This window comes from Empidonax traillii, unplaced genomic scaffold, assembly GCF_003031625.1.
Source record: "Empidonax traillii isolate 1590-97213 ecotype Southwest subspecies unplaced genomic scaffold, ASM303162v1 scaffold1894:size97206, whole genome shotgun sequence".
Taxonomy (NCBI): domain Eukaryota; kingdom Metazoa; phylum Chordata; class Aves; order Passeriformes; family Tyrannidae; genus Empidonax; species Empidonax traillii.
Window position 1 is genome coordinate 57,448 of NW_020957087.1, and position 21,393 is coordinate 78,840.

The 21,393-nt window shown below is 50.8% G+C and overlaps 1 protein-coding gene across 3 annotated transcripts in view; it reads right to left on the bottom strand.

The window, feature by feature from the left end:
• The window catches only part of FAM167A (family with sequence similarity 167 member A), a 38,093-nt gene that overhangs the window by 15,328 nt on the left and 1,372 nt on the right, over positions 1 to 21,393 (bottom strand). Inside the window, exons 1-3 of one of the 3 annotated variants that reach the window (XM_027908957.1) lie at positions 21,300 to 21,393; positions 12,360 to 12,886; positions 2,179 to 2,444 (exon numbers count right to left, since the gene is read on the bottom strand). In XM_027908957.1, the coding sequence (XP_027764758.1) occupies positions 2,181 to 2,444; positions 12,360 to 12,737 (642 nt within the window). In that variant the 5' untranslated portion in view covers positions 12,738 to 12,886; positions 21,300 to 21,393 and the 3' untranslated portion in view covers positions 2,179 to 2,180. Of the gene's footprint in view, positions 1 to 7; positions 2,445 to 12,359; positions 12,887 to 21,299 lie in introns of those variants that run through there. The other 2 variants (XM_027908955.1, XM_027908956.1) reach the window with 2 other exon arrangements.

The following is a 21,393-nucleotide window of genomic DNA, read 5'->3' on the forward strand; positions in this document are numbered from 1 at the left end:
TTTTTTTTTTTTTTTTTCCTGAAGATGTCCATGGGGAAATAAGGCTATTTCTTTACTATAAAAACTAAATGGCACTGTGGCTGGTTGTCTTGTCCAGAGGCCAAGAACCCAAATAAACCTTCACTGCCTGGGCAGCATGAGGTTCAACACCCAGGCATGATGCTGATGGACTGACTGGTACAGATAAAGATCCAGTGCCTAAAATTCCTCCTTCCTTAGCAGAAAGAAAAGATACTCAGTGAGCTTTGAAGAGGATGGAGAGGCATCACCAAGGGGTTGTGTATTATGGGGGATAAAGGCCTGGACTCAGCTCCAGAGCCCCCAGCCCCACACGGATATGAACCCCTTCCTGGTGTTAATTTATCCCTCCCACAGACACCCGTGGGGGAAAATGAATTATTTGTCTTCTCTGCATTGGCCTGAGCTCCCTGTGGGACCCCAAGCCTTGAAGCCTCGTTGCATCTTCCCAGGCACATCGAAGTCTCATCAGATTCTGGTTCACATCACGTTTCGGGACAAAGGCATGAGCCCACCCCTCAGACTCCCGAGGGAGGCGTCCTGTGGGCTCACATGCACACACACGACGGCTTACACACACACACACACAGCTTACAGACACAGCCAGGTACAGGCACATCAACACAGCTTCCAGCTCAGCTGGGATTACACCTCCCGCTCCTCCCCAGGCCTCGGGCTGGTGCTGGGTGGGCACAGCCAGGTTTGCTCAGCCAAGAGCTCCCTGCCCAGGGAGCAGAGCTGGGTTGGAGTGAGGAACAGAACGGTTTGGGTTGGAAGGGACCATAAAGATCATCTGGTTCCAAACCCCCCCCTGCCAGGGACACCGTGAGAGGGTTGAGAGATTGCTCTGACAGGGTCAGGAGCGGTACTGGCTCCTAAAGACACCCACACTTGGTCTAAACACGCTGTCTTGGGTGCCAGGTATCCCAAGATTGCCACAGCAAGACCTTTTGAGTCCCTACCCTTGAGTCCCTGCCCTTGCTGGGCAGCACCACAGGTTTCTTCCCCTCTGTTCCACACACTGGCAGGTGTGCAGCTGTGTGCACTGAAAGGCAAGGCAATACAGCTTCCATCTTACACCCTGCTGAGCAGGGAGGGAACCCCCTGTGTTTGCTGCAGGCCCAAAGCTCACAGCAGCAATATTTCTCCCCTCAATTTTATAGCCACATTTTGAGTTCATTACCCAAAAAAAAAAAAAAAAAAAAAACAAAACAAACCAGTCCCTTTTCTCCTCTTGAAGGTCCTTTCTCTGATGGCTGTGTGTTGCTACAGAGGATCCAGGATTTGCTGGTGTTGCTGTTGGAGGAATTTCAGACAGGGGTGATTTCTCTGATGGGAGATGTCTTGGGTGCACGTTGTCTCCTTTGCCCTGCTGCTTGTGGGGACAACCACACAGTGTCTTGTGGTCACTGCTGACAACAGGATCGGAAACCTGTCCTGCTCTTGGTATGACTTCCAGGGCACACAGGAGACTTCTGGACAGCTGGAGTCTATATGAATGTGTCCATGATCACTCCATAATCTACATCACAGGCAAAATTGAGTCCAAAGTACCCTGGACTCAACAGAGCATGTCAGCAGACACACTGCTCACCACTTCTTGGGGTTGCACACCGTTTAACCCACAGACCTTCTCCTGATGGGAGAGCTCCTCTCCACTGCAAATCAGCTTCCCACCTGAAATAGCCCCATGGACCCTGTGCTTGGGCCAGCAGAGGCTGAGGGTTGATGCCCAAGAAGACATCCATGGAGGGCATTTGCTGAAGAGACAGATCCATCCTGGGAGGATGGAAGGAAGAGAAAAGGGATTTGGCTCTGTGGCTGATCTTTGATCCCTCCTTTGATTTTTGAGTAAGACCAACCACACTGAGCTGTGTCTTAGTTACTGTTGGGGGGAAGAGAAGGAGAAGGGGCTTTGCCAAGGAGCAGGCTAAGTGCACGTGTTGGGCTCAGATGCTCTCCAGGCTTCCCCCATGCAGGTCCTGTCTCCTCAGCGAGCGTCTCAGTGCCCAGCTCTGCTGCTCTACCCTGCCTCTGAGACCAGCTGTGGATTCCCTGTTCACCCCTGTTCCTTCTTGCTCCTCTTTGGCCTTTTTTTTCCCCTAGAAAGAGCCCTGTCCCCTCTCTTTCTCCCTCATCTTCTCCCCCACTACTCCCCTACTTCAACACAGCGAGAACCGGCGGGAGTTGATGTTCATCTTGGTGACCCCGATGAGCTTGAGGGGCGTGGAGAGGCTGAAGGAACTGACGAGGGGGAAGTCACAGAAGAGGTCGGCGAGCTCGTCCCGCTCCTCCAGCTCGAAGGTGGCGTCGTTGAGCATCCGCTGGTGCAGGTGACACGTCTGCTCGATCTTCAGCTTGTTGATGTCTCCACGGAGCCTCATGAGCTGCCTGGCCAGCTGCTGGTCCTGCAGGCGCATCTCTGCCTGGAACACAGGACAGGGGGGGTTGGGGAGGCAAGAGGGGGAGTTGGAAAGGGAACGGCAAATCCGCTCGTTGTGCTGCTCTCCCTGTCAGAGGCTGCATGGAATTGCTGGAAATGGGACTGGTCTAGATGCTGGAGCTGGGAGGCAGGTGAGGATCTTCCAAGCCAGCAATGCCTCCCAGTCAAACAGCCAAGTTTTTGACAATCAAGGAAGTGTCTGCCTGCTCAGGTTTTCAGCAATATAAGACATTAAGCTCTTAGAGTGTCCAAAGGAGGGTAAAAAAGATGGTGAAGGACCTTGAAGGGAAGCCATGTGAGGACACTGAGGGCACTTGGTGTGTTCAGCTGGGGAAGAGGAGGCTGAGAGGAGACCTCACTGCAGTTTCAACTTCCTTGAGATGGGCAGAGGAGGGGAGGGCACTCAGCTCTGCTCTGGGGGGACCAGGGACAGGACCCCAGGGAAGGGCCTGAAGTTGTGTCAGGGGAGGGTTAGGTTGGATATCAGGAAAAGTTTCTTCCCCCAAAGGGTGTTTGGGCACTGAACAGGCTCCCCAGGGCAGTGGTCACAGCCCCAAGGCTGACAGAGCTCAAGGAGTATTTGAATGATACTCTCAGGCACATGGTGTGACTCTTGGGGACGGTCCTGTGCAGGGCTAAAGGTTGGACTCGATGATCCTTGTGGGTCCCTTCCAATCAGCATATTCTATGATTCTGTGAAACTGGAATTAAAGCCATGCCAAGGCTGTAGCTTGGTTATCCCTCAGCTCAGGCTTCAGAGCCTCCATCTCAACATCAAACAAAGCCCAAATTAATTTTGCTCATAAGGCAGCAGCCACAGTAAGAGGGAGCAGTTGGAGGTGGAAAGGACCAATTAAAAGAACACTAAAGAACTGATCCTCAAATACTCAACCTGAGTTTCCAGCCTGCATAAATCAGAGCTGGTTCACCACAGTCAGGAACAGGGGCCACCACATCCCCCATGGCTTATCTTATCTTGGTAATTTGAAGTGTCTCTCAGGATGGGACTTCCATGGTTTCCCACAGGAGTGAGAACAACTGCCCCTGGGCTAATGATCTGAGTGTTTTGGGGACATTTTTTCTCTCCTGGCACTTAACTCTGACACGTGGAAGATTCAGAAGTGATGAAAGAAAAGAGGTTTTTTATAAAAACAAACAAACAAACAAACAAACAAACAAAACCCCCAAAAACGAAAACAAAAAACCAAAACAACAACAAAAAAAACACACAAAAAACCCAACCCCCCCCCCCCCCAAAAACCCCAAACAACCAAAAAAACTTCTAATTAAGCAGAAGATTTATTGCCACAGGACGCTGTGGGTGGTGAAGGAAGGAGGTGAACACTTGGTGCAAGGATCAACCTCTGTCTGGGGAGCAGAAGCAGGCAGAGCTGGAACAGAGATGAGGGGAAGACAATCCCCACTTCTCACCCCACTTCCCTCCTCGCAGAAAAGCAACAAACCACAAAAGCTGGAAAGAAAAGGAAGGTGATGGGAGAGAAACTGAACAGCTCCCAGCAAACCCTGTGGCTTACAGCTGTGTGACTGCTGGGAATGAGGAGGAAACAAAACTGGAGAAACAGCCCTACCTTTGTCCCAGTGCAGTGTTCTGCCCCTTTCCCTGGTGTTGCCTCCACCACAGGATACAAACTGGCACTGAAAGGATCTCCTGATTTTGTTTTTTTTGGAGTTTTTTACCTCCCAGGAGCTCCCTGGGTAAATCCTTTCCTCACTGGTTTCACAGTGCACGAGGAGATGCCGTGAGCTCACCTGGAACTGCACCGTGGAGCTGCCCTGACCCCAGATCCATCCTTTACATCCCTCTTTGGTAGGATTCATCCTCATCAGGCATTTAGGAAGAAGTTCTTCCCTGTGAGGGTGATGAGGCCCTGGCACAGGTTGCTCAGAGAAACTGTGGTTGCTCCATCCCTGGAAGTGTCCAGGGCCAGGTTGGACAGGGCTTGGATCAACCTGGGATAGTGGAAGGTGTCCCTGCCCATTTTATGATTCTATGTTTCTATGATCTGGGATATATTCCCCTTTTCTGGATTCTAACAGCATGGATGTAGTCAGAACATCCCAGTTTGCCTCCAGGCCTAAAAATAAGCCATTTAATTTATGGGTACAGATGTAGCTCTAGGGGTAGGGAATAAATTATTCTGGGTCTGGTGGCTTATGCATGAAGATGGAGAAGTGAAGGGAGGAGGGAAGATTCCCCTCAAGAGACTCCACAGGTGGCCCTGATATTTCTACATGAGACTTTTCTGTGCCTGATGCCTGGGCTACTGCAAGAAAGGTGGGAATCAAAGCAGCCTCAATGTTGCTTTAGTTTGTGTCATAATCCCTCCTCCTCCAGGCAGTCTTAGAATGTCTGGGTTGGAAAGGAGCTTAAAGATAATCTCGTTCCACCCCCCCTGCCATGGGCAGGGACACCTTCCGCTATCCCAGGTTGCTCCAAGCCCTGTCCAACGTGGCCTGGAACACTTCCAGGGATCCAGGGGCAGCCACAGCTTCTCTGGGCAGTCTGTGCCAGGGCCTCACCACCCTCACAGGGGAGGATTTCATCCTCGTACATAATCTAAATCCCTTCAAACCCAAACCATTCTATGATTCTCTATCTCACACTACAGAGACATCCCAGAGGACCTTGCCTGATGCTCCCAATCAGTAACTGGACTCCAACTCAGCTGACTGGAGTCACCTTTGTACCAAGCTCTGTGTGAATCCCCCTCTCTCTCTCTCTCTCAGCAAATCTCTCTGAAATTATTGGCAGGGTTGTGGCCATTCACCTCCTTCAAAAAAACCCATTATTTCCTCGCAGACCTCGTAGCCTGTGCCCCCAGCAGAGCAGTGCTACTCAGCAGGTTTTTCTCCTCCCACCTGACTTACAATGAAAGAAAGAATAATTTTGTTGATATTTTTCCCTCTATGACAACAAATGCTGTGACTTGAGGCTTTATCAGGAAAGCGATCGTGAGCGTTATTGAACTGACCCTGGGTCACTCTTTCTTGTTGGTTTATCAAGTTACATAAGAAATGTCAACAAATGCTTTCACTGAATGCTTTGAAGAACGTGGAATTAAAAAAGCCACTACTGCCAAAAAAAAAAAAAAAAAAGGGTTTTAAAAGAGAATTATTGAGGCCATTGTGGAGAGGGATGTGAGCTGGAGTTGCTGTTTTCCCTTGCAAACCAGCTTTACACTTTCTGTACAGTTCTTGCTTTCCCTGTCTCCTGAGGAGGTTGTCTTGATTTCATGTAAGTTGGAAGACAAAGCCTTCCAGAAAAGGAAAAAGTTTCTCTCTTCCCACTCATCACTGGGGTTTGGCTTGAGACGCAAATATCCTGTCCTGCATCCATGGAGTTGTCCCATTAAGCCCTGCTTTGTTCAAACCCACTCAGGATTTCATCCAGAACCCAGAAATCCTCATTCCCCTTCCCTTTCCCAGAGGCCCTGCACAAACACTGAAATCATTCCATCCATCCCATGCTGAGGACCAAACAATCGCCAGGAATTATGAATGACGCCTCTTTAAAAAAGGAGCAGTGTCAGGTCAGCAGAGCTCCACAAAGCTTCCTGGAAACGAATAATGGGATTACAGGGGCCACATCACGGGAAACTGTGGGCTTTTGGTTTACACAGTTCGGCCACAGGGCCACTCACCACGTGGTGACTCAACACACCAGTTCATCCACGTGGGACAACACGACCCCACACACTCTGCACAGGGTCCTGGAGAAGCCCCTGGGGAGCATCCAGCAGAAGCCAGACGTTCTGCTTCCTTCCAGTCTCTCATGCCAAAGGCAGGAACAGCCTTAGGTGTGTCTTGCTCGCATAAAACAGCTTCTTAACACATTGTGCCTCTCCCTGTAGGCCCAGCTCCAGCTGCTGGTGGGATGGACAGGGGGCTGGGTTGAACTTCCCCAGGTGGGAGAGGGAACCAAACTCAGGTCCTTCCTGGCACAGAAACAACTGCCAGACTGAAATGCAAAGCTGGACCACGGGATCTGATGAACGCAGGAGGGGTTTTCTGTTTGGACTGAGCCTCAGAGTCTCCCAAGGCTGTTTAAAAGAGGGGGAGGGAGAGAAAGCTTTGGATGCATCCTTGCCTGTTTCCCAGTCTAGGTGGGGCTCAGTCCAAATAGCTACGAGGAGCTGCCTTCAACTTTGCCTTACCCATATGGTTACAGAAAGGAAGACCAACAATCTTCCCATTTATAGGTTTTCATTTTCTCCCTGCCTTGCTATGGGAGGGGAGGGGGGTGCGTTTTAGCAAGGGAACACCTCATGGCCTTGAGATGTGGAGCTCCTTGGGACCTTTTCTCAAAAGAGAACAGTCTCATGGTTGCAACCCCAGCCTGTGGTCCATGAAGCTCAGGGTGATGGTCTGTGGAGACCATGGGTCCAGCCCTTTTCATTTCCAAAGGATCAAAAGAAACTGAAATCCAAACTGATGCTTTCCTGGGAGCAGCCTCTTGGATTCAAGCACAGAGAAGCACAGGCCAGTTATTAGATCCTCGCCAAACACTTCTGAGAAGTCCAGATTGTCTGTGTTTTGGTCTGAGGCTTCTTCAAAGGTGCTCAGCTGCCACCCTGTCATGGCTAATTTTAGGTGCTCACGCCCTTGTGGTGCAACCCACAGCCCCAAGGGGGGTATCCCAGCTCCTCCTGCAGTGTCTGGGAGTCACACACCACCAAAGCCCGGGAGACCTTTGCCAGCTGGCACATGCAGAGCCTGTCATGGGTCCCAAATCTCACTCTTCTTCAGTGTTGTTTACTCTGTGTTGGCTCCCTCAGAATTAATCTTCACAATACTTTTCCTGAGGGAGGTAATTACACCTGGATTTCATTAAATTAAGGGGTGTTAAAATGCATTCAGCGCTGGGAATTTCCCCATTGCCAGGGGAAAAGCGTGGAAGTTCAGCATCTGAGAGGGACATCTCACTGGGGTTACATGTGAGCTTACACAGGAGAATTTCACAGGATTTCCCAGGGCTGCAGTTACATCTCTGCTGTGCACATAAATCCCAGCCACCCCACAAAACTCACTCTCTCTCCCAAACAGGGTGGCTGGGCCCAAGCTGCCCCTTGGGGATGGTCCTGTTCCAGGATAGCTCCCAAATTCTTTCCTGGTTTTAGCAATTTAACAATAGAGGTCACAGAATCAGAGAAGGGTTTGGGTTGGAAGGGACCTTAAAGACCATCTCATTCCAACCCCCTGCCATGGGCAGGGACACCTTTCACTAGCCCAGGTTGCTCCAAGCCCTGTCCAGCCTGGCCTTGAACACTTCCAGGGATGGGGCAGCCACAGCTTCTCTGGGCAACCTGTGCCAGGGCCTCCCCACCTCCACAGCCAAGAATTCGTTCCCAATATCCCATCTAACCCTGCCTTCCTTCAGCTTAAGGCCAGCAGTGATTTAATGATAATTGGCCAACTGATTTTCCACTGAGAGCACCAGATATTCACGTCCCTTTTCGAGTCTTTCCAGCATTTTCTCACACACCTCAGATGTCAGTGCCAAACTGGTGAATTTGAGACAGGAAACTCATTTTCCTGCTGGGACAAAGTTAGAACTGTTCTGAGATGTTCCTGTTCACAAGTTTGTTCTTTAGCCATATTTAAGAGGAAAAGGCCTTTGAGTGCTTAATTTTATGACTTGAAAAGCCTGAAAAATGTCAAAGAGGGAAATACAACCCGACCCCTCAGGTCCCCGAGTCTGTCACCATTTCCCAGTTGGTGATGGCTTTGCTCTCAGCACTGATGAAGAACAGCCACACTTGACAGTGCAAAGGCAAACACAAGGGCAAAAAAAAAAAAAAAAAAAAAAGCAGGAGGAGCTGGGGAGGGAAGTGCTGCAGCCCTGGGGCTGTTCAGCACACGCTGAGAGCTGCAATTTGCTCCTACACCTCCACAGAGCCTCTCAGCACAACAACAAGAGCAGTTTGCATGTCTGGATAAATCAGCTTCCCGGAGAAGGATTCTCAGCAGGTCCCAGCTGACGTGGCTGGCTGGGGCTCCGTGGGCATATGTCTGTCCTACAAACCTGGGCCAGGGCCTGACATGTAAGATCAGGGCCTGGGACGGGCCATGTGAGGTGAAACACCACGAAAAGCAGGTGGACGGTAAGACCTTGGGTTTGTCCTTTGCTTCACTTCCGAATGCCTGAACGTGGCTGAAGGCAAACCAGGGCAGACCCTGGAAGCACAGAGGCAAAATCCTCTTCCAGTGTTAGATGATGCCTTTTGTGTGGATTGGGAGTAGCAGGAGACAGGGCACGAGGAAATGGCCTTAAGCTGTGCCAAGGGAGGTTTAGATCAGGTATTAGGAAAAATTTCTTCAACAGAAGGGTTGTTCAGCCCTGACACAGCTGCCCAGGGCAGAGGTGGAATCCCCATCCCTGGAGGGATTTAAAAGCCACATGGATGTGGCACTTGGGGACATGGGTTAGTGGTGGCCGTGGCAGTGCTGGGGAATGGTTGGACTTGATGATCTTAGAGGGGTTTTCCAAACTCAACGATTCTGTGATTCTGGTGCTTCAGATTTAACAGATAATACTTATTTTAAAGTTGGGGACTCCTGGGCTATCAATTCACCAGGCAACTCATCCCTATCATGGCCCTTTCTGTAGAACAGTGGCCAAGAGCAAGTTTGGGCATACACATACTACTAAAGTCATTTTCCTGCCTCTACTGCTTTTGACTGGGATAGAGTTAAATCCAGAACTGGGTGATCCTGTACCAGTTGCCTGTTGGGAACAGCCTCCATCATGTGCAGACTCCTGAAGCTCAAGCTGCTTGGCAGGATGCTCCCTGACACAAGCCAAAACCGTGCTGGGGCAATGCTGCTGAAATAACCCAGCCTGAACACGTTGTAGCTGTGCTGAGGGTTGTGGGTGATGGGGCTGCACACCCTCCACCATTGTATTTCCTTCAGGAAAGCCACAGGCAGCTGCACTTCTTTCTGGGGTAGGAAGAATCTCCACATTCACCAGCTTTTGCCCTTTCACTGGATGGGTGAATCCTACAGACCCTAAATTGATTTCTCATGAAGGAATGTTTAGAAGAGGGGAGAATTCACCCGGAGGCAGAGGCAAATTTCACCTCAAATATGACCACTGGGTCATTTTTGGATCATCTTCGGAAAGATGCCCAAGATACTCAATGCTTGCTTGAAGCAAGGCTGGGTTGTGTGGTGCCCCCAGGACTATGTTCTCATGTGTTAAATCCCAACAGAAGAATTAACTGCTCCTTTAGGGTGACCTTACCCAAAGTGTGGGATGCTGGTGACCTTCCTGGCAGCCCTAAGCAGGACTGTCTAGTCTTGGCTTCTGACTAAGAGAAATATGTAAACACAGAGATAACTATGTCATAGAATCATAGAATCATAGAATCATCAAATGGTTTGGCTTGGAAGGGACCTTAAAGATCATCTTGTTGCACCACCTGCCATGGGCAGGGATACCTTCCACTAGCCCAGGTTGCTCCAACCTGGCCATGAACACTTCCAGGGATGGGGCAGCCACAGCTTCTCTGGGCACCCTGTGCCAGGGCCTCACCACCCTCACAATCAAGAGTTTCTATCCAATATCCAATTTAACTACTCTCTTTCAGTTTGAAGCCATTCCCCCTCGTCCTGTCACTCCAGGCCCTCAGAAATAGTCTCTCTCCATCCCTTTTGTGAGCTCCATTCCAGAACTGGAAAGCTGAAAACTGGTCTCCCTGAATCCTTCTCTTCTCCAGGCTGAGCAATCCCAGTTCTCTGGGCCTTTCCTCATAGCTGAGCTGCTCCATCCCTCTGATCATCTTGGTACCTCCTCTGGACTCTCTCCAGCAGCTCCACGTTCTTGTGCTGTTGTTCCCCAGAGCTGGAGGCAGCTCTGCAGGTGGGATCTCACCTGAGCAGACAAAGGGGCAGAATCCTCCCCTCCCTACTGCCCACACTGTGGGATGAGCCCAGGACATGGTTGGGTTCCTGCTATGAAACCTTTCTGATTACTTTACTATCACAATATGGGAATAAACAACAACAACAAAAAAAATCCAGTCTGTCTTGGGATGTGTGGAAGCTTGTTCTTTTATTTGAAAATAAGCTGGATTTCACCCTTGAAATGTAATGTGAAATTCATCTTTTCATTCCAGCACCCTGGGATGTGATGGCCTGGCTGTGCTCTCACTGCTGGCTGGCAGCTCTTACCCACAACAGTGCCTCCAACACAGCTATTCCAGTGTGTGGTCAGGCAAATCCCTGCTCTCTCTTTTGGGGAAATTGTTCTAAATTACATGAGTCATGTCCAGATCCAGCAAAGGCCAGTATAATTAAGTGGCAGGAAAATGGAAAGTGAGGAACAGTTAGGGTTTGCTTTGTTCTTTTTTCTTCTTTAATTTAAACTTTCAGTTTTCGACAGATGGTGGTTTAGATACCACACCCCAGTCTAAAGGGTAGAGTCAGGCTCTGAGACAATTTATACTTCCAAGATGGGCAGAAATTTAAAGAAGACCCCAGATCTTTTAAAACCAGGCCTCTGAGAAGGAAAATATGCTTCTTACTCTTTTTAGGCATCATAAAATTTGGGGTTTACATAAAGTGCACTGTGCATTTAAGGTGGGATGCAAGGGATGCAAGCACAGACCCAGATTCAGGTCTGTAGAGCATTGAGTGGTTGTAGGAGATCATCTCAAAGCTCTTCCTAACAGGCCTGGGGTCCTGAAAGCACATCACTCACCTTCTGAAAGCCACAACCCTGAGAAACAACTCAACCACCAAACTGTGACATCCAGAACTACCCCTGTAAATAACCCCTCTGGACATCAATCCAGCTGGGAGAATGCAACAGAAAGCTGACAAATAAATATAACCTGAAGCAAAAGTTGCAGAGAAATTTTTTAAACTGTCATTCATTGTTGTCAGGAGTTTTTCTCAAAGACTTTCAGTGCTTTTCAAAGGCAAAGTGGACATTTTCACAAGTGTTGACCACAAGTAATGTCCCAGCCCCTGCTGTAAATATTCCTGCTGAGACTCCCAGGCAAAATTCCAGCCAGGCAACAGAAACAAAGCCACGTGTCATGAGTCACTTCCAGTAATTTGGGCCAAATAATAAAGATTTTTCTTGCCAGTGAGAAGGGAAAAATCACTGAGAAGTGTATTCTTGGTGCCTGGTGGTTCCTATACTTGCAAAGAGGGTTGGGACTCCTTCTCCAGGCCTAAAAGCAGCTGCTCTGATAGGGGCATGTCCATCTTACTGAGATCCTACGCCCTCCAGAAAAGGATCGGATCATGGAATATCCTGAGTTGGAATGGACCCACAGGGATCATTGAGTCCAGCTCCTGGCCCTGCACAGGACAACCCCAAAATCACACCATGTGCCTGAGAGCATTGTCCAAATGCTTCTTGAACTCTGGCAGGCTTGGTGCATCCATGCTTCCTCCTGGGAATTATTCCTAGGCTGTGCTGACTCCTGAACTGGGTTGGGAACTGCCTGAGTCAGCACTGATTGGTCCAGGATAAATTTGTGCCAAAGACCACGAGAGCAACGTGACATATAAAAGATGAATCCCAGCCCCCATGCCCCAGCTCTGTGAATTTTCCTAGCACAGGTTCCTGGACAAGACAAAATATTTTTGTCTTGTCTTTCTCTCTGTGAAGCCACTGGTTCATAAGTACCAGAAACAAACAGGGGCCAAGGTTGGGATGGGAGAATGCCCAAAGTGTGCTTCTAATGAAGCAGAAGACAACGGATGATGAGCCTGGAAGAGCCGGACATAAAAAAATTCAATGACTGACTGTTGCCTTTTCACCTGGGGCTGAAGGCAGGTAGGAGCAAGGAGCTTCCTCATTCTTTCATGTTTTCCCCCTCCTGAAAAAAGTGTCCTGTCTAACAGGGAACAGGAAATCACTTACCAGTTCTTTCCTGAGCCACGTCAAAGCTTCGTCGATGCTCTCAAAGCCGCCTATTCTCCCTGAGGAAAGAGTCCCCTTGTCCTGGGCAGGGCTCCCGTTGAGATGTAGCTGCACCTTCCTCAAGGGGACAGTCTCCCCCGTGGTCTTTTTGGCCTCAGTTCCCTCCTCCTCCCCCTCTCCTGCTGGCTGGGGGCTCTTCCATGCCTGCTCCTCCAGCTTCGCCTTCCACTCCAAGTAGGAAGGGCGCCTGGTCTCCAGCCTCAGCTTCTCTGTCAATGCCTTGAGGGTCCTCAGGTGGTCATCAGGAGGAGGGACACCTCCAGGGCCAGCATCCTTGCTGTCCAGAGCCTCCTCTATTTGGATTTTGGGTACAGACATCCTCTCTGGGAGTCACAAGGCATAGGGATGGGCTGGAAAGGACCAGGGATGGGGATGGGAAACGCTCAAGGTTTGACCAGGTGTCACAGGGTGCCAAACACAGCTCCTCCTCCTCCTGCTCAGGGACCACACCAACCTTGGATGAACACCTGGAAGAAAAACAGAGGATTGGTTTCCAGTTTGAGAAGGAAAGGGAAGTGAGGAAAGAGAGGTAGCTCTTGCTGTAGCAGAGGGAGTGAGGGTTTTGGGAGAGGCACCGTGCCAAGGTGCTGCTGGGGAGTGTTACCTCACCTCAGCTTTCTGGCTGCTTTTGGGGCAGGAACAGACAGGCTCTGGCTTTTAGCAAAGCTCTGGTTACCTGCATCTCCAATGTTAACTCAAGGCACCATGAAAGGGTTGGCAATGGGGACAGGGCATGTTCCCAGACCCCTCTGGGTCTGTATCACACAACCCAACATCTTCTGGAGAAAGCACTGGAAACTGGGGTGTCTGTGCACAGTGTTTTGCTGATTTTCTGGCTGGAAAACCTACATCTTCCCCCTTGGGCAAACAGCTCCAGGCAAAGTGTGACAATCTGAAAGAGGGGAAGTTTAGATTAGTTATAAGGAAGAAACTATTCCCTGTGAGGGTGGTGAGGCACTGACACAGGTTGCCCAGAGAAGTTGTGTCTACCCCATCTGTCGAAGAGTTCCAGGGCAGGTTGGATGGAGCTTGGAGCAACCTGGGATATTGGAAGGTATCATTGCCCATGGCAGTGGGGTGGAATGAGATGGTCTTTAGGGTCCCTTCCAAACCCAAACAGGATTTTGTGAACCCAAATGTCTCTCCAGAGAATTTTAGTCAAAAGGAGAACTGGCAAAAGGGACTTACTCTTTTTTTCCACCCTCAGTTTTACAGATTTATGTTTAGGTCTGGGTTTGTTAAAGATGCCAGTCTGCAGCCATAGGATTCATCTCCCTCCTGACCTGCAGACTCCAATGAGGAGCATTATCCCAGCCAGGAGTGGGAGTAACTGGAGTGCCAGAGCTCAGGGAGACTCAGACTTGTGGTTTCCATCACCGACCATGTCCAATGTGCCTACTGGTAGTGGTCCCTTGAAAACATCCCAGTGGAGGACTGGCACAGGGGAGCCAGGAGCTTCCTCTCCACTTTTCCTCCTCATGTATGGACGCAGGGAAGCTGTGCCTAAAGCTCATCTACCTGGGGGGACCTGGAGGGACACAGGACTTAACCATTCTTCAGGAGTTAAGCTCAGGCAGCTTCCGCCTTCGTTTGCCAGCAGGAGCAGATAAGGGACTTTCTCAAGGTCGTATGCTCATCTAAAGCTGAGCTAGGAATAGATCCAGAGCTCTCCTTTACACCTCAAACACAAAACAAAATACTTTTTTTGCCTGCCTGGTCAGATGCCCAGGAAAACCAGGATACAGGCAGCTTTCTAGAGTTACTCAGCCGTTCTTTCCACTGCTATTTCCACAATGACATGTGTAACTCTGAAAAGCCAGACCATAATTACACCTCTCCAACCTTTTCAGTAAGAAGATTCAATTTAAAAAAAAGAAAAAAAAAACAACATTGACAGAGAGTAAGATTTATCCCACAATTGTGTGGAGGCACATGAGCCGAACGAGGAGTTGATAATATACACACAGACAGTCTGGGGGTGGAGCATTAGTCATGTTGTGGTCTCATTCCTGCTCCTATTTATGCTAATGAGAGTTTTACGGTGAGCAGGAGCACACACAGACACTCTGTCAGGTTGAAGCCAACAGCCCTCATGCCTGGAATGGCAACAATTTTCCTTCTTCCATTGAAAAATAGATTGTAAGGAGGGGAAAACAGTGAGCTGCCCTGTTGGAGAGGCAGGTCCTACACCAGCTGCTCTGCAGGGCTGAGAGCATGTCGATGAATTTACCTTGACTCCCTCTTCATCCTACCAAAATCAATAAAGGAAAACACTTAATGACTTTAAAGATCTCACTTCTGAGCTTTTTTTCCCTTGTCCACTGAGGTGGAGATTGATAAGGGTGGCCAAAACCAGCAGCCCAACAGTCTGGTGCAGTTCCCCACTACTGGGCTACTGGATTTGTTAATCCCCAGCAAACATAACATTTGTATGATGAAGCTGAGTTTTCTGAATGCCACAGCTGCAAAGCAGAGCCTCCACAAACTGCTTTTGTCCTGTGTTTTCAGCATGTGTGGAATCCCCAGGGCGGAAAAGGCCCTTGGTGTTTGAGCCCTGGGCACAGCTCAGTTAACAGTCAGAGCATTGAACCATGAAAACAGGACAGCAGCTTGGAGCATCCCCTTTGTCACCACCCTGCTGGCATCTCCCCCTCCCTGTCACCACACCTCCCAGCAGCTTCGGAGGAAATTTGGGTTTTCTTCTCTAAAAGCAGCATTGATTCAACCCGTCCTTCACTTTCTCTCCGGTGTAACACGAAACGTCTCCTTCGCTCTGTGGGGACCCCCCCACTAAACAGGCAGCTCTGTTCCCCTGCCTGTCCAAACTCAGAAGTGACAGAAAGGAGCCACCTCTAATTTCCCATCAATATCTTGGACTTGGATCAAAGACCTGCTGTGGAAAAAGAGATCTGAAAGTGGTAATTGTGTGAAAAATGCCTTGCAGTGCGAGGCTGTAACACAAACCCTTTGCTGCCAGAGAGCTACCGGATTCCCAGGAACAAGCCTGCCTTTGGCTCCAATCCACATACTTCCAGTCTCCTGCCCCAGGCTCTGTTTCCCCCTGGGCTGGCCTGTGTGAGGGAATTGAAGTGATTAACCCTTGATTTGTCTCATTATCACACTTGCCACGGGGTGTTCATGCCATACCTAATCAGGGGTAACAGGAGCTCAGTTAAAATGGGATGAGGGTTTGCTCCCACCTCACTAGGACTCTTTGCTCAGGGGTTCCCCCCTTCCCTTGCATGAATCCTGAAAGCACAGGGCACATCAGCTCACTGAGACAACACAAAAAAATCCCTTTAATTTCCTTCTTTGGATAGATTTCCATCAGAGAAGTCAACTGATCTACCCCAACCTGCAATGCAAAGAGATCAGCAGAAACCCACGTCCAGGATGGAGAAAGAACAGGCCTGATAAACTGGAAGTTTTATATGTCTGTACCTTCCTCATCAACCCTCTGTGCCCTGGTCAGGTTTGGGCATCAGACATTCAGGAAGCAGCACTGGTTGGTGTGTGCTGGGCACAGGCACAGCCTGTGAAATTCAGGGCTGGAAAATGAGGGCACACGGTGCTTCGGAAGGTCACACACCAGGGAGCCATGAGGTCCAGGAGAAGAAAGGAAAAAAAGGAAGGGAAAAGCACTCAGGATGAAAACAAGAGGGGGAAAAGCAGAAAAAAATCAAACAATCAGCCAAGGTGTGGGGAGCAAACTATTCTCCCATCACTATTCCTGGTGGACTGCAGCTTAACGTAACACTACTTTTTATTGCAGAGGGACAGCAGTGATGACAGGAGTCTGTGTTAAAGCAGTGCTGCTCATCCAGTGTCTGGGAAGACAAAAATAAGACAAAGCCCCAGCTGTGAGAAGCCCTTTTTCCCACACAGCCCATGCATGACACTTCTGACACGGGGCAGAGGTGATGGTTCAGCCTGTTAATGACCTTCAACAAGCACTTCAGCCCCTTCATGCCTCAGTTTCCCTCTCACTGAGTAGTCAGGTCGTGTAACTGGGCTTCAGGAAAAAAAGCTCTGAGGATTCCCAGAGACGTACAGAATTCCCTCCTGGTGTCTTCAGGCCTCATCTGGGTGACCATACCTGCACTCCAGTTGGCACAGGGACATCCTCTACGATCCATGGAGTTTGGGATGTGGTTCCCCCGGTCATTTGCAGGCATTTACTCCCAAGGTTTGCACAGGTGGGCCATGAAGACCTTGCCTAGATCCTAAAAAGGAAACCCCTGGAGTAAGTTCTTCCTGCCAACATCACCAGTGAGCTCTGCAGGCCCCAGTGGTTATGAAGAGGACCCTGAGCCTGAAACAGTGGGGTGAAGGAATACCAAGCTGGAGCGAGAGGTGGGGGACAATGCCTGGTGTGTTCTCCCCAAACAGGGAGAGCTGTATTTGCTTCCTTTCTTGGCACAGCAACAAGGCAGGGATGGGCTGGACATGACTGACTCCTCTGGAGGTCTCTGACCCCTCTGGATGTCTGCAGCAGGTTGGAAGCAGGGCAGAGAGGAGGGGATGCCATAGCAATGGAGAGGGGGTTGCCATAGCAATGGAGTAAGAGAGGACTCCAGCTGCTCAGGGTGGTGGATGGAGGCTCCCGAGCACCCTCAGGGCAGTGGAGACACAGAAGCCTCAGGAATCAGGTGAGGGAAGCACAGACCTGTCTCAGTCAACACTGCAGCTCCCTGGAGCTGGTGATTCCCTTTCAGGGAGGCTGCACATCAGTCATTCCTTTCTCCATGCCAGAATGGCCTCACTCAAGAAAGGAGCTGCTGTGCTGTGTGTGAGCTTTGGTCAGCTGGGAGTTTCCTCACCCTGGGGTCCCCCCTTCCCCCACCACCACAGCCCTCCAGTGGCACAGCTCCATCCTGCTGCTTTGCACAAGGGTCCTACAAAGATGCACAGCAAGTTGCTCCCCCAGCCATCCCACAGGCTCAGAAGAGAGCTGGTGTCCCTGGGATGTGTTATCCAGGGTTTGCCCACCCAACCCCTTCCTGCAGCACCCAAAATCTGCTCCTGCAGGAAACTGATCTGGTTCCCAAATGCCTTTCTCAGCTGCCCCAAAGTGACCTTCAGATTTCCTCCCTGCAAAGAATCCAGCGGCATGAAGATCTGTCTGATTCTGAAGCCAGGACACACCCAGGGCTGGAATTGGAGCTGTCAGGATCAGACGCTCCCTGCCTGCTCAGGATGGTCAGGACAGGATGGAAGGGGCTTTGCTCCTGCAAGGTTGGAGGAGCCATGGCAAAGACCTCAGTGAATGCCATTGGACACAGTGCCCATGGAGACCTCCTGGATGCATTTATGTGGGCTGTGAGCTTGTCCCTTCCTCCATGGGCAAGGGATGGCACTGGTGTGACCAAGCAGGACATCACAAGCATGGACTGTCTGGTGACTCTGCCTTCAGGCCTCCTTGCTGGGCTGCCCACGTTGGCTGGTTCCCTTCACACACACCCACAGACCTGACTTCCAGCCTAATAGAGGACAAAAGCCCGGTGAGGAGACCAAGATTCTGTGCTCAGACTGATCCAGAATGATCATGGAAAGGTGATCACAGACCCACCCCATCAGTGGGCTCAGATAAGGGTAAAGCACCCACCTGAATGGGATCCTGGATACACGTGGATGTTACTGTTTGCCTACTGCCAGGAACAACCCCCTAGAAGACCTTCCAGACAGCCTGGATGCTGCTTCAGTCCTTTGGATATGGACATGGCATTTACAGATATATGGGGAAAGAGGGAAAAAGAGGGGCTTTCCATTCATGTATGACCTGGAGCAGGATGAGGGCTTGCCCCAAAACATCCTTCTGCCCAAATGACCTCCAGAAAGGCCCCTAAATACTGCAAGGAAAGGAGGAGGGGAGAGCAGGGAAGGCTGCAGAAAACCCATCAGCCTGGCAAGAGGAGCGAAGAAAGAGCTCAGAGATGGTTGCCCCATCCCTGGAAGTGTCCAAAGCCAGGCTGGACAGGGCTTGGAGCAACCTGGGTGTCCCTGCCCATGGGGATTGGAACAAAAAGAGCTTTTAAGTCCCTTCCAATCCAAACCATTCTGTGATTCTCTGAGATTAGAGGGGACCAGTTTGCACTCCCTGCCCTAAGGCACTTCTCCCTGGCTGATTTCCAGCATCACTAGTAGAGTCAGAACCTGTTTCAATAAACACATCTGTACCTTCCTGCCTGACTACATCCCGTCCCTCCTGGGTCCCCCGCAAAAAAACCAGCAGGCTCCTTGCGAGGAAGCAGCACTGAGATTGCTGCCTGCTTCAGATGGACCCCGTGCAGCTCCATTTTCAGACCAGCTCAACACCCCTCGATCAGGCAGGAGCTGTGTGGAAAGCCTGCACGAAGAAATATTTGGCATTCCAGCAAACCAGTCTTCCAGCGAGTGGGAAGTATTCGCAGACTGGGAAACTGGACGGGGTCAGTGCTCTCAACCCATCATCCCAAACCATGTGTGATTCCTCTTAGGAGGAATGGGATTAAGCAGAACATCAAAGGCAAGTTTACAAGCTTTTGGTGAAGTCACCACGTCCACCCTCGTCATCTTCTGGTGAAAACTGTTGAGGCACGGATTATGGGCAAGGGTTTCTTCTCCACGCACTGCCCCAGGGTCCTTGAAGGTTTTGAGATTTAATCTTGGAGGTGGCATGCCTAACCCATTCCCAGAGACGCCCCCAAAGGACTTCTGTCTTGGCACAGCCAGTTATTCCCTTATTTTCCCTGCTGCCACCCCAAGCACAGCCGCGTTTCAGCGAGGAGAGGCGGGGACCTCTGTGCCCGTGCGACCAGGGTAATGAAAAGGGCTGGGATTCCTTGGGAACGAGCCAGGGCAGGCTGAGAAATGCTCTCTTCCCAGGAGACCAGCCCAGGGAGTTATTTTTTTCCCTAAATGCAGCGTGGAAGGGTGTGTTTTCAGTGAAAAAAAAAAAAAGAAAAAACAACAAAAAAACCCCAACAAAACAAACCACCAACCTTTTTTCGGCTTTGCTGAGCTCCATCTGCCCGGCACCGAGCTCAACCCCTGCAGAGACAAGCCCCACGGCCAGTTCCCATCCGAGACCCCTAGGCTCCAAGTCAACGGGATCTGGGGAGCGGGGTCAGCCCACCGGCGACCCCCTAATCCCCTTTACATGCCCCCTGTCCCATCCAATTACCCGCCTTGGCAGCTTCCCGAGCCATGATCAGACAACCTCTGTCCTTAGACCTGTCTTCTCCCAGTGCTGAGCTGGGTATTTATTATCATTTAAGATGAGCTGGTTGCAAACCCCCTCTCGTCCCCCCATAATCTGAGGCTGCTTATTTTTATTTTTTGTTTTGTTTTGTTGTGGGGTTTTTTTTTTTGTTTGTTTGTGTTTTGTTTTTGGTTTTGGTGTTTTTGTTTTGTTTTTTTTTAGGGGGGGGGTGTTTGTTTGTTTGTTGTTTGGTTTTTTTTGTCTTTTTTTTTTTTTTCCCTGCGGTGTTTCTGCTACATTTTGCAAACACCTAATGGCTCCAGGGCTGTTGCAAGCCCAGAGCCCGGGGGAAGCCGGATTCCTCCCGTTCTCCTTTATTTTTGTGTCGTATAGATGCCCCCTCGAAGGATGGGAGGGATCTGTGATGGGCATTTCAAAGCAGAGGGGACCTGAGATGCGAATAACAGCAACAGCTCCCGTATGCTGAAATGATGGCTGGCACGGAGGAAACCCACAGCAGCCAAAACAGGCTTGTTCCCGCTGGAAAGAGGGGAATTCCTCGGACACAGGGGACGAGCAGACAAAGCCAAAAGAATCAGCTGGACAGGGCTCCTCGCTGGAAGCAAGGAACTTGCTTTCCACCCGTTTCACCTTCCCTCCACTGAGGACCCTGATGCAGGAAAGCTCCGAAGGGTGCAGCACTATGGAATAACACGGGGAGCATCACAGGAAAACAGGGAGGGGTGTCCGTAGGGAGGGAGAGGTGCCAGCCTGCACGGACCGGGGAGGGTCCAGGCTGTAGGATGGGGATGGTGTGGGTGCCTGGGTGAGCATCACACCGGGGAATTTTGGCTGGGATTGCACAAACGCTCGCTCTGGGAGGGGTGTGGGCTGCTGCTATTATTTTAGCAATTAGCCCCAAGCTGTTAGAAAGGGCTCTGAAGAAGTTCTGGCTGGTTTGTGGTGGTTTGTTGTTTTTTTTTTTTTTTTTTCTCCCCCTCGGTGTAAACCTGAGCTGCAAGGGCCAGACCTGAGCAGGTGGAAACCTGCTCTGCTCGGCACACAGCGCCTGCTTCAAAAATCCGAGGTAGCTACGCCCTGCGAGGCCACCGCGCTCATCCCACCATGTCTGCACTGCACACCCCCACCGAGTCCTTCCCAGGGCTCCTGCAAATCCCAGGGAGGGGGCAGAGGGAGCAACAGGTGATGGTCCCGAAACCTGGCCACGCTTTTCCCTCTTAAACCTCCTCCAAGGTAGGAAAATCCCTCTGGAGGGGGTGGGGGTACCCCCACACCACTCCCCGATAATACCAAAACCACATATCTCGTTGGAAAGAAGGACTGAATCCCAGCCTGTCCCAGTCAATGGGGAGCAGCCGTGCTGGCCATCTCCAGGGAATCTCGGCAGGCAGGAGATTGTGGCTGGGGATGAGGGCGAGGGGGACACACTGCAAGCCCCCAGCCCCACCACATCACTGCCAGCACGACAGACCCCAGCGCTGAACTTCACTGTGGGGTCTCCATCGCCCCCCGGGGACGTGGTCCCCGCTGCTGCCCCTTTCTGTGGGGCTCCGAAAGCCAGGGCATCTCCTCCAGCACCGGGCATCTCTCCCACAGCCCCCGTCCCGAGGTCAGGGGGTGTCCCCGGGCTGGTTGTGTCCCCCCCACCACGGCCAAGCCAACACGAGCAACAAACTTACCGGGGCCGGGCTCAGAGGGAGGATCGCACGGACATCTTGGCTCCCTCCTTCCACCTCGGGGCTCCAACTTGGGGTTTGCAGAGCGGTGTCACCA